The following is a 13097-nucleotide window of genomic DNA, read 5'->3' as shown; positions in this document are numbered from 1 at the left end:
GCCGGGGGTTACAGCCGGGGGTTACAGCCGGGGGTTACAGCCGGGGGTTACAGCCGGGCCAAGCAGCCCGGCCCGCGGCACCTCCTCCCAGGCTGCGGTCATGGAGCGAAGCGGGCGCAGAGCCCGCCCGGCCTCACTGTTCCTGCTCCCGCGACTCGGCTTCCGGGTGTCAGAGCAGCGGGCGGTAGCCCCGCGGGTGCGTGTGCCTTTAAGGGCCCCTCCCCCACTGGCCTGTGGCGCGGCCCCGCCCCTCGGGTTGTGCAACTCTGAGGTACTGCCGCGCGGCCACGCCCTGAGCGGCCCATGGACGCGCCCTCGTCACGTGACTGCGAACCCGCCCTCCCCCCGCGGCGCGCACCTGTTAGGGACGGGGGGGGCGAAAGAGGGGGCGTGACTCAGAGGGAGCCCCGCCCACTCCTTCCGCTCACCGCCCCCGCGTCCCTCTCTGTCGCGCATGCGCACGGGGCAACACGGGCGATTCGCGCATCCAAAATGGCGGCCGCGATGGATGTGGACACCCCTAGCGGCACCAACAGCGGCGCCGGCAAGAAGCGCTTCGAAGTGAAGAAAGTGAGGCCCGCCGGCGCGCTGCTACAGAGAGAGGGAGGGAGGGCGGGCCGGGGCTGGGCTGCTGGAGGCGAGCGGGGCGGGGGGCGACATCCTCCGATCCCCTCACGGAGCCGGGTGCCTGGTTCCGCACCGGCGCGGCGGGAGGTGAGGGGCGGTGACTGCGGGGATTCTTGGCGTGCGTCCGGGCCAATGATTGGGGCGGATCGCCGCACGTGGAGCGGAGGCTGACCATTCAGTGGGCGCGGCTGGCACAGGCCGCGCGGGCCAGCGGAGGGGGGCCTGAGCGGGCTGCCCCTGTCAGGGGCTCCGCTGCCCCGGGTGCTGCCCGTTTCCCGTCCGCAGCTGCTCTGTGCCTGCCCCGCCTGGGCCGCAGTATGGGGAGCTTCCGGGTAGCTCAGGCCGACGAGCTGCTGCCTCCTCTGCCCCGGCCACTCTGGCCAAGTCACCCGAGTTGCCCCCTGTGCTCTATAAGATGCTTTACACAAAGTTGAGTGCCCGCTTTTTTTTTTTTTTTAACTTTTACGTCAAGCCACAGTAACGTGTGTATACTCTTTGGTCACCCTGGCTTTGTTTGCATGCCAAAAACAGCCATAGTATTGCTCCTCTGTCCAGTGGCACCAGTTTGTCAGCCAGATCCTGGCAGCAGTCCTGACCTGTTGCAATGAGGGCACAGAAGAGAAGCTGTGTGGGCCTGCACTAAGGTAGAATTTGAGGAAAAATGACCCCTGCAGTCTGCGATGGGACATGGTGTCCATCTAAAATGGACACTACCTCATCAGGTTGTGCCAGGGGAGGTTTAGATTGGATATTAGGAAAAATTTCTTCACAGAAAGGGTTGTCAGGCATTGGAACAGGCTGCCCAGGGAAGTGGTGGAATCACTATCCCTGGAGGTGTTTAAGACGCATAGATGAGTTTCTTAGGAACATGGTTTAGTGCTGTTCTTGGGTTAACAATTGATGATCTTGAGGGTTTTTTCCAACCAGAATGATTCTATGATTTCCAAACAGTGATCTCACTTCAAGGTTGGTCTCCAGGCGTTGTGTGTTGGAAATGCAGCTGCTGTCAGTGCTGATGGAAACCTCTAGCTCTGTATAGGGCTGCAGGTCTGTGCAGAAGGAGGTGTTTGGATGACGTGATTGCCTGTTCTTTGGAAACAGGGACAGATATAATAGTGCATGAGAGAAGCAGGAAGCGGTACCTCTGGTGTATCAGTGGCATTCCTCCTCCCCAGCAAAGTACCAAGGTGCATTTGTTGCCTATATAACTCAATACAGGTCTGTGGGTTACAAGAGTAGCTTATGTTGGGACAATAGATTAAGTACCTGAGAGTGTGGGAGAGATAATGGTGCTGGGAACTTCTATCCTAGCTGCCTTAAAGTGTGGCTGAAGTCCTTGGGAGATGAGTACCTCAGCCAGGAGCTTGGCTAGGCTTCAAGTTAGAAGATGGGGAGAAAAAATGAAATCACTACTGACCCATTTCCTGAAAGATCTACTTTTTATACTGGTATTAATGAAAACTGAAGTGCCTATTAAAATTGACACTGCTTAACAATACTTGACAGCCTGCATTCCTCCTTCAGCATCCTGAAGTGAAGGGAGGCAATGTAAACATTGTGATGTAAATGGGATAGAGAAGATTTACTGTAGTATAGTAAATCATATGCTGAAAAAAATGGAAGGAGACAAAATACCTAGACTACTTAAGTAGTAGATTAAGATTATCCTGGCTAGCAATTTGCTGTCCAATTGCTTTGAATATTGAAGGCAAGCCCATTTATTGCATGAATTTACAGAAGACCTGCGTTTTCTTTTTTTGGAAAGAATTAAAATGTGCTATGCTTTTCTGCGTAACTTGTCCTAAAGTCCTCATTATGAATCGGTTTTCTAAAATTATAGTGGGAATCCTTCCCCTGAAGTAACATGGGACAGAGATATTCCTTTTTCATTGTCATTTTTCTTTTCTAAACAAAGTCTTTGAAAGGTTCATTTGGTACTACTTTCAAATTTTTATATTCAGCCTTGCTGACAGGCCATTGCCTAGTAACCTTTTTGCAGAGGAGATTGCTCAGGAGTTAGCCAAGGGCAGCGTTAGAGATTATTTTAGTTCTTTGCCCCAGCTGCTCTGGGGGTGATTGCTAGAAGAACTGCTGCAAATAATGGAAATTCCCCTTAACAAAATGGCATCTGGATTGCCCTTTCCCCAAGACACTGTCCTTTCCATCAGAACTCAGGTTGTGGCAGGACCTGCCTCTGAATCTTGAGTAAAAATGCAGATGTTTGCATTTGTTTGACAAAAAAGGGGACTGTGGTAGTTACCTTGATATTTCTGAAGCTGGAAGGAGACACTGGGTCTGAGAGGTATGGGAGAGGAATGTACCACTGCTCTCTAGTACAACTTATAAACTCACAATAAAGAATTGCTCTGGACTTGTAAGATTTTTTTTTTTCCCATTTAAAAAATACATGGGATCTTGAGGAATAAAAAGAATTTCTGTGTGCTGAAAACTGATTAAAAACTATGTTTTTCTTTTTTTCCCTCTCTCTAGTGGAATGCAGTAGCTCTGTGGGCATGGGACATTGTGGTTGATAACTGTGCCATTTGCAGAAACCATATTATGGATCTATGTAAGTAAACATTGGGGAAGACACTCGACAGGTTTGACTTGTATATGATGCACAGTTGAAATTTCCCCTGTTGAGGGAATAATTCAGCTTTCGGTTAGGAGCTAAGGCTTTACAGTGCAAATACTAATGCTGAGGTCTTATAATCTATTTTTGTGACTTCTGTCACCAGACTACTTTTCCCTCACCCTTTTCACTTGGTACCACATCTACAGATGAGAGGATGTTGCTGAGTGTGTTTTGGATGCAACAAAGAGGAGAAGGAGTGATCATAAGGAGCCATGAGGAACTGAAATTATTCAGGGTGGACAGGTATTGTTCACAAAAAGAGGTATTAGAGTTTAGGGTTGGGAATGTTGCTATAGGTATTAACTTTTTGATGACACTCAACGGGATGAAATCTTGAAACACTTTCTGTGTCTGACTAGCCAGTGACTTCATTTGACTCCTCACTCCACAGAAAAGGAAAATAATCAAATGCTGAAATAAAAGATGAAGTTTTGCTAGTGTAGGTTTGAGCTTTTACTGTGTAATGTACATGGTTCAATTAACAAATATGCTTGCTATGTAGGAAAATACAGTGATAATGAAATGAAGTGTACAAATTTCTGTTGTGAAATAGGTCACGTAAATGAAGTTAATGGTTTCTGTCCTGTAAAGGATTAGTGAGAGAAGCAAGTGAGAATAGAGGTTATGAAATATGCCGAGGTCTAACCTGTACCATCTTGAAAAGTTGTTGAGGTGGACACTGGATTACTACTGAGTCTCTCCGATTTATGATAGAGAGGAAAGAATGTTACTGACAGGTAAAAAGATTTTTAAAGATATGTCAGAATGTAATTTACATTAATAGAATTTACAAATATATAGAATAAATGGATAAAATCCTGTAACTCAAGACAATTAGTCACAAAAAGTGGGTTGTGTTGTAAGATAATGGATGCTGGTGTGTTTCATTCTGTTAATCCGCCTCAAAATTAAGAATGCCGTCCATGGGAGACCCAATACAGTCTCATACATTTTCTTTATCTCTTATAAGTAGCAAATAGGACATGTGAGGATGAAGGAGAGACGTGGAGGAGCTGGAAGAAGAACGGACAGGTGTTATTTTCCAGTAGTGACTTTTGTGTGTCAGTTCTTTAAAAAAAAATCTTACCAAAATGGGGATGGGGTTGAGGGTGTATAGGTAGATTAGGAAAAACAGTGAAGGAGAAGGGCATTGGTTACTACTTCTTTTTTTCCTTTTTTTGAGTTGCTCAAGCATGTCAGCTTACTAGTTTGGGTATGAGCAATGTTATGAAAAGCCTGGACTGCAAATGACAGACCAAAATTGACAGTATACAGAGTAGAAGAGGTATCTAAATTGGTGTTCCAAGATCAATGTTGGCTCTGGATTTACTTACTTCCTTGTTACAGATCATTAATGTTGTTAAACAACACTTTAATCAGATTTTCAAGCATAAGATGTGAAGTGATGGGAAATTGAGGAGAAATTAATAGAATGTGCAGGGAAGAACAACATGAGATTCAATTTGACAAAATGCAGGATACAAATGTAATGTCTCCCTCTTCTAGTGATGAAGAGAAATCTTGAAAGGAAAAACATTAAAAGAGTGATAAGTAACACCAGCCATGCTAATGGAAGGTTGTTAACATTATAAAGTTAGGCATCCAAAAACTAGTATATAACAATGTTAAGGTGTTGTGCAGTTCTTCTCATGCATGTACATTTTGACTCAGTAATAACATGGTCAAGGATTCCCACCACCCTCAGGATGGTTTGTATTCAGTGTACAGAAGGAAAGAGGAGATTTGAAGTGTTTTGGTTTTGTTCTTCTCTGGAAATACCCAGGTCCTGTTTAGATTTTACTTGAGCTGTGTTCTTGGTTTCTTCAAAGGCTTGTTCTCTGATGCCTTCGTTGCAACATGGTAAATTGGGGAGTGTTAAGAAATGTTGTGTTTATTACAGTGGGTTATCTTCTAGTCTAAAACGTGGAATGTAATATCATAGTAAGGTAGATGGTACAGTTCTGAACTGTGTAAAACTTGACATCAAAATGCCATCCTCTTTCTTTGATAGTAAAATGCAAAGTAATGCATTTGACATTCCAACTTCGCAGACACATAAATTGCAAAGAATCCAATGAGGAATCTCAGGGTGCTTAACAGGTTGAATGATTTTGTATTTATGAGAAGAATAGAAGAACAGAACCAACACAGACTATTCTATGATTCTGTATAGTTTTCTAAGTCATTAGTTGGAGTGGGAGTTGATAGCTGTGTACAAATATTTTAAGAGTGTAATACTACCAGCAAATATTGAGTGTCATACAAGGGGGTTGTAAGAAGTAGAAGGAATCGTATGACAATACGATGGGGGCGATCTTAGGAAGTACTTAGTAAAATCTGCAGGTAATTCCTAAGAAACTGGAGTGGGTTGCAAGGGGAAAATTCTGAAATCCCTCTGAAGTTTGAAAACTAAATCAGAAAGCTCATTCTACGTTTTAGGGTTAACAAATATGCCTCGAGTTTGTTAGCCTAGTTATTTGGTTTTTTCTGACTGTTTTCTGAGTGAGTACATGATGCATTTTGTTAGCCAAGCAATGTTTATTGAATTATCTTCTTCCCAATAAGTTGATCCCTTCATGACATCATTTCAGAAGGCAATGCATGAAGAGAAAGGGGAACCCATACAGTGGTTACCCTTGCTAAAGCAGAAGCCACTTTGAAGAGCTCTTATCATCGAGTTTACCAGTGCAGTGGGCTGTTACTCTAGCTGCAAACAGAAGACATGTACTTTACTTCTGTTACCTGCCATTATGGCTACTCAAATCTTAGGCTATTTTTCTTGCTTCATAAATGTGCAGAAAGTTTCTGCAATAGAAAATGTACAGGAAGAGGGACGGTTCTTAATAGATGCCAAAAGTCAGAAGTTACTATTATATAATATGCATTTCTGTAGCTCCCTGAGTTGAAACATTTCCGTTGCATATTTGACAATTATTTACAGGTGTTTCAGGTTTTAGATGTATCTTTCTGCCCTCATCTCCACATACTCTGTCAACAGCGAGACAAAAGAAGAGTCATTCAGTATTCCTCCAGTGCCTGTTACTCTCTGACTTACTGCTGCTTTTGGGTCAGCAGACGGTAAATAGCTTCTCTTTCTTTCAAGAGCCAGAATCATCAGCTTTCATTCTCTGACAGAGATCGTTCATTTGGTTTATTTTTGTTGGGATATTGTCCTTTTCTGAGATGCGGTGAGTAGGAGACCAAAAAGTGCTTCGGTTTTTGGGAGGCCTTTTTTTGGCATCCAAAGGTGGTGGTGCCAGCAGTCATCTCCAGCCTGTTTGATGGGGGAGTTAAATCTGGGTGTCTTATTGGAAGGGCCTTAAATCACCACCAGAAAACTCCTTCTCAGCCATTTCTGCAAAACTTCATCTGTCCTCTTACACTTTTGGGACTGTCACGTTTCAGACTGTATTTGCTTGTCAGCAAATGTTTGAGTAACACTAAAATGAATTTCAGTGCTGCTTTTGTTCCCCTTTCTTCCCTCTCACTCCCAGTAAAAATACGTGGTCCTTTAAAACCCAAAAAAAAAAATGGGATAATGTTTCGAAAGCATACAGCTCGCAGGTTAGGGCCACTTAGAGAGGAAAATAAAGGAAAAAAAAGAAAAAAAGAAGACAAGACATAGAAATGGGCTAGATGGACTTAAGATCCTGTTTCCAGCAGGGAAAGAGGAGAAGAAACAACTGAAGTATATTTTGTGCTGGAATATTTGCTTTGTTTTCAGCAGAGACTTCCTGAGTTATGCTTACCAGTTGACTTGTCTTCCTTCAAATGAATTTTCTCTCCTGTTCCTACTACTGATCTTCTCTCCATTTTCTGTTAGTGTACAGACTCATGCCAAATATTTAAAACTTAATATAATATGCCCCTTGATACTTGGCAAGACCATGAGTCTATACTGCAGTAACAATAAAATTGTTGCAGCAATCTCAAGTGTCAACTTTTATACAAATGTCCGAAGCAATTGAAGCTCTTCAAGGTTCTTGAGCATCTTCCATTTTCTTAATCAGATTCAGTTTTATTGCTGTATGTATTGAAGACTTAAGGAACTAAAACATCAGACATTTCAGCTGCACTGGATTTTGCTCTATTCTACAGGCATGACAAGGACTGAGCTTTGGACTTCTTGCTTTGTATACCATATCTTGATGTAAACCATGTAATAAATCCAGGTTCATTCAAACCTTGCAGAACAGTTGTTGATACTGAGCTTCTTCAGACCTCAGTTTTGCTTTTAGTAGTTCCTCATGACCAAGGTTAACTGATCTCTCTTGCAGGAAAAATGGGCCTTTCTCTTATTTTGTTCATCTCCACACCTGAGAGTGAAGAATGGAGGAAGGGATGAATAAGACGGAACAGTTAAAGATCAGATTTCTCAGCCGGATCTGTGGAGTTTGAAAGTTTTTGAATCTTTGCTTGGTGAATCAAATTGCTTCTCTGAGCATATTCAGACACATTAAAAGTGCACAGAGAATTGGAACTCCTTCAGACATTTTCTTTGCCAGGAAAAAAAGAGCTGCAAAACAAGCAAGCAACAAGCCCGTGTATCAAGTTCTAAGCTCATTATCTAGCAGCGCATCTCTTTAAACCACGTGGTCTTGACTTTTAAAGAAGGCATCCTTTAGAAGGAAGTAAAATGTTGGTCTCATAGGTCTGTGAAGGAGTAAGAAATACCTGTTTTCTCCTGAAGTTTCTTCTTGAGCTGGAGCAGAAGTTATTTTTTCAGGCTCTAGCATGAAGAACCAGGTTGCTGGATTTATCTTCTCAGTGCTGTTCTTCCTTCTTTTCTCTCTCTCGTCTCCTTCATCCATGCCATCTGACCCAAAAAGTAAAACATAAACCAAACCCATAAAAAAGTATTTATCTTCTTCAGGATCATCTTAGGTACTCAGCTCTAAGGTGTAAAAAGTAAAAAAAAAAAAAAAAACCCAAACATTTTAAACTCTATTTTCCGTTGTGTGTTTTTGGGCTGTGCTTACCTGTCACAAGACTATAGAAGAGATACTTGCAAACTCCAGGACTACATGAGCAAATTAATTTGTTAATATAACTGCTGGTACAAAATGTCTGACAAGACAATTTATTTTTAGAGGAACCTGGGTAAGAAATTTAAATAAACTTTTTTTCATGGCTCTGCTATGCAACTGATCATCAAAAGATATCTATTAAAAATACAAGAGAACAAATGTAAAATATCCTTATGATTTGGAAAACAGGCAAGTTACAGGTAGATGAGCTATGTGCTCTTTCCTTCTGGAAATTTGGGATAGTGAAAACTTAGAGGAAGGAGGAAAGCAGCATGAAGTATATTTTGATCTGGTACTTTTGGGAACACGGGACACATTAAACCCGCAGCCCTTGATACTAGTTAATGTAATAAACGTAACAAAACAAAGAGCTCTTCTCCCTCCACTCCTTGCTATTATGAGGAAATCTACCAGTTGGTGTTGCATGTACATCTTCTGCTCCTGTGTATATGTGTTTAATCTTTGTTTTCACAGGCATAGAATGTCAAGCAAACCAAGCATCAGCTACCTCCGAAGAGTGCACAGTTGCATGGGGCGTCTGCAATGTAAGGAAAACTGATTTATTGTGAAGCTAGTGTGTGGTGATGCTATGCCCCTTTTATCATGACTCAGGACAAAATGCATTCTATAAAATGTTTCAGATAATCCACCAGAGAAAAAGAATTTTAAACATCAAATGATTAGTAGAGTGTAGAAAGGAGAGAGACGGAAAAAAAAAGAGTGAAAATTGGAGAGGTGTAATACAGAAGACACAGAAGAGAAGGGAGGGAGACAGGCCTTTATGCTTTTACCCTTTATTATTCTAAAAAAAAAAATACATCTTTCATTCTGAGCATGATTTGCCTGATCAAGGTTCTGCCTAGAAGCTCTGCCTTTTTTTCCTTGGTGATAGGATTACTTGTATGTCAGCATGCTTGATTTGTCTTTGTGCAGCCTGATTCAAGGAGTCAATACGGGGTAACGAGGTGATTTGCTTCGCCTTTTGGAGGAAGATCAAGTCAATTCTTGTGTGTAATCTCCAGCTCTTCAATTTGTTGCCCAGTGTGCTCCTTTGTACATGGTCCTGCTAGCATGTGAACTCAAACGTGCACATCTCTTTCTTAGCTAGCCTGGACCTGAGCTGGAAGGTACAGCTTTCCATAATGGAATAACTACCTGTTCCTCAGTCCCATCTTTACTGTGGTGTGGGATCAACCTACAGCATGGTAATGCTGGAACAGGATTATAAATGTTGCAATTCTGTATGTAGAGGACAAGAGCAATTTTTTAAACCATGTTAGAATATTCCTATGTCAAGATTATGATTCTGTGTGCAAGAGTTACTGCAAGTGAAACCTTGTTTTTAAGTAGCTGTACAGGGTATGGAAAAAGGTGTCCTTATTAAATGTGGAATTGAGGTTTGTTGGTTTTTTTTTAGTTTCTTTCTCATTTTGCAAGTTCGTTTTTATTCAGGCTTTGGTTTGTCCAGAAGACCGGCAGAAAGCCTGGGCATGTATACACACATATCATCCGTGCTACTCACTCTGAAATTCTCTTTCTTTTTTTGATTATGCTTCTTATCAGCATCTGATCTGCCAATTTTAGCAGCTGCTAAACTGCGTTCTCTCCTTCATCAGAAGTCAGTCACTTGCCTCTGCACGCACTAGGGAACAGACTCCCGGATGCCATTTCCCCAGTGTCCCTTTCCTCTCTGAAAATGTGCATTGACTCCTTGGTGTTTACCGGTGAGCTGGCTGCTTAGTCCTCCCCACCTTCGTCTGCAAACACTTACTGCTCTTTTCTTACTGTGATGCTTTCAATGGTATTTTCACATTGAGATATGCTCATGTATTCTGAAATGATGTGATCCGAACTTTCTCTTTCAGCATGCTTTCCACTTCCACTGCATCTCCCGCTGGCTCAAAACTCGCCAAGTATGCCCGCTGGACAACAGGGAATGGGAGTTCCAAAAGTAGGTGTCCTGCACAGGTTTTGAGATGAAAAATCCAGTCGTCCTTCTGTTAATAGAAATGATCAATGTCAGATGTGTGGGCAAGCTCTCTCATTTGTGGGTCTGAGGGCATAGTTGCTGTTGGGAAAGGTTTTTTTCTCCACCTTGCTCTATAAGGACCTTTCCTTAGTGACACAGTGCTAAATGAGCTCTGAAGGAAGTCCAAATAGCCACAGGGTAAGTGGGAGTTGTTAAAAACTAGTGATTTCTATTGACGTTCTCTCTGAAGAATGGAGAGCAAAAGAGAAATGGAATTCACTGAAAGTGGAGCCTCAGGTGAATACTATGCTGCCGCATGAGCAATTTGGGTTTAGAAAATGACCTGAATTTAGCTGCAGTGTTCCAGAGCATTTCTACCAAGGTGCCAGAAGCCTTATTGGGTCCCTCTGTGTCTTGGTGATTTGTTTTGTAACTCTAATAGGCTCAGAGATTAATACAGCTTATTTCCTAGCATCTGGAAAGCAAATGTCCATGTAGCCATCGCCACAGCCTTGGCCCATTTATTCATAATTCTGCATTCTTTATTTTGTTTTGTGTTCTTCAAAGATCTGTTGTTAAAATAATAGGAGATACATGGATGGGTTTTTGAGGGATAATTGTATTTTGAAGGGTAATTGTACAATGACAGTAGTTAGGAAGTTTGCCTTTCACATGCTTCATTCTGCACCGTTAATCTTTTCTTAACTGTAGATTTCCCTTCCTCCTCCCTTTTTATTTAAAAAAACCCCACATGAATTCTAACCAGATTCCAGATTGAAACAAAGCAAAGAAGATATTATAACTACTCAAGATTGTCTTTGGGATCTGGGTCACAATCAGTTGTGTAAATCGTCGTTCACTGACAATTTGAGTGCCGTAGTTTTGCTATTAAGGTGGTTTAATGAGCACTTAGTGGGAACTGAGTCCATGTTGCTTGGATGGTGACTTAATTTGCATGTGCAGCATGATAAGAAATGGAGATGTGGATTAATATCTTCTAGGGGTGCTCAGTTATATGTCTGGGGCTATGACAGGCTTTGGCAGGGTGTATTTGAAGTGGGGTGTGATACTGAGGGTCTCTTGCGTACGATATTGTGGATTGCTTAGTCTCTCTTCTCACTAGTACTGGATGGACTTTTGGGGGAAGTGAAACATGGAGAACTTCCTAAGGTTTCCATCACATAGCATTTCACCTTCATGTGGCTTATATGTTAATTCAATGTGGTAGGATAAAAATAAATCAGCCCAAATCAGCACTACTATAAAACATAATTTTCAAAAAATGCATTAACATATTATATTTTTGCAGGTATGGACACTAGAGAGATGGTCACCACACTTCTTGTTATGTCATCAGCCTCAGTTGTTCTTGTCATTATGGGTTTGTTTTAGCAACTTGAAAAATAAGTAATGTATGCAACTCTTCTTTAAACTTAATTTCTCCCTGTTGTATACCACTGAATAAAACCTTGCTGGAGCTTCCTGTCTAAGTTTTTTGTCTTGTATTCATGAGTGGGCAGTCAGTGAATGAAGGAGGAGAATTATCTGTAGACCAGGGACTTAAGCTAGGCAACTCTTAAACTGGGTAGCTCTTGGGACTTAACCTAGGCAACTCTTACGCTGGGCAACTCTTTGCCCAGTTTTTCATTGTGGGTTTTGTCTTACTCCCATGCAGTTGAGAACCGCACCTCTGACTCACTGAGGTCAGCATTAAGCTCCATAGTGTAGGGCAATGGCTGCAGGACTTGGCCTGGCTGAGTATAATTTATGCAAACAGCATGTCACATGGATATACTTTCTTGCAGCTGAGTTGAAATGATGATCTATATAATTAGGGTTTATGTCATTGTTAGAAACTACTTTCTCTTGCTTCTGCTCTTGAGTTTGAGTAGACCAGTTCCCCTGCAGAGGAAAATTTCACTAACTGTTCCCAGTTCCATCTGTTTAGCTTGGGGGACATTAACTGAATGTTATTTTTTATCAGTGCTCATAAGGCACTTCCATGTGTCAGGTGAAAGTAAACTGAGGAAATTCATGTGATAGATTGGCTGGAAAGCTAAATTAAGCAGTGTATGAGCAAACTAATTCTTGGTTGCCTTGCTGCTGGTATTTTCCTGGTTCAAATCAAGCTGTAGTCCTTACTGCCCCAAGATTGTTACTCTGAAAACTACATAATGTCTTGTTTGGTGTCTCCTGGTATCCTCCTCAGTGCATCAAATTTTGCCCCCTATGTCGACAGCCGCAGCAAATGCTGGGAACTCAAACAAGGTCAAAGAAATTCCTTCTGCTACAGGAGGGTGTGTCACTTCATGTCAGCAATGGTAGATACAGCACATTTCTTTCATTGGTTTTTCATGATGTCACCTTTGCATCAACACTTTTTTGCTAGTTATTGAGCATGGGAAATCTGGTAGGTGATGTTAAACATCAGTGTACTACAGTGATAGGGAATAAAGATGGTCATTGGCAGAGCCCAAACTTGCAGGTTTTTCAGTAATTGCTGAGGCTTTCTTTAATCTGCAGCAAGCAAATGTCAGAATTATTTAGTCAGCTGGTGTCAGTGCTCTGAAATGATATGGTTTGCAGTTTTTCCACCCTGAAGAAGAAGAGAGGAACAACTAGAATCAGGAGAGTTTATAGCCGGTTTATTTACTGGGTTTAGTTGATAGAAAGCTTACCCTGAATTTGGAAGGTGATGGAGGCAGGAATAGAAGAAGAGGGGGAAGATGATCTCAGAAGTGGTCAAAGCATTTGTCCAGGCAGCAGGATATCCAGGTTAAATGCTGTTCACTGAAACTTGAACTCCCATTTAATGTCCTGTCCAGCTGAGATGTCCCCG

General features: G+C 42.1%; 1 protein-coding gene across 1 annotated transcript; it reads left to right on the top strand.

Annotated features, from left to right (window-relative positions):
* The first annotated feature begins 418 nt into the window (after positions 1-418).
* On the top strand, positions 419-11748 carry RBX1 (ring-box 1). Its single transcript, XM_065858055.2, has 5 exons — positions 419-570; positions 3118-3196; positions 8764-8834; positions 10155-10240; positions 11568-11748. The coding sequence occupies exons 1-5, from the start codon at positions 493-495 to the stop codon at positions 11578-11580; spliced, it is 327 nt and encodes a 108-aa protein (XP_065714127.1). The 5' UTR covers positions 419-492; the 3' UTR covers positions 11581-11748.
* Positions 11749-13097: the final 1349 nt, after the last annotated feature.

Source organism: Patagioenas fasciata, chromosome 1 (assembly GCF_037038585.1).
Source record: "Patagioenas fasciata isolate bPatFas1 chromosome 1, bPatFas1.hap1, whole genome shotgun sequence".
Taxonomy (NCBI): Eukaryota; Metazoa; Chordata; class Aves; order Columbiformes; family Columbidae; genus Patagioenas; species Patagioenas fasciata.
The sequence above is the reverse complement of the archived record's forward strand: the minus strand, read 5'-3'. Positions and strand labels throughout refer to the sequence as shown.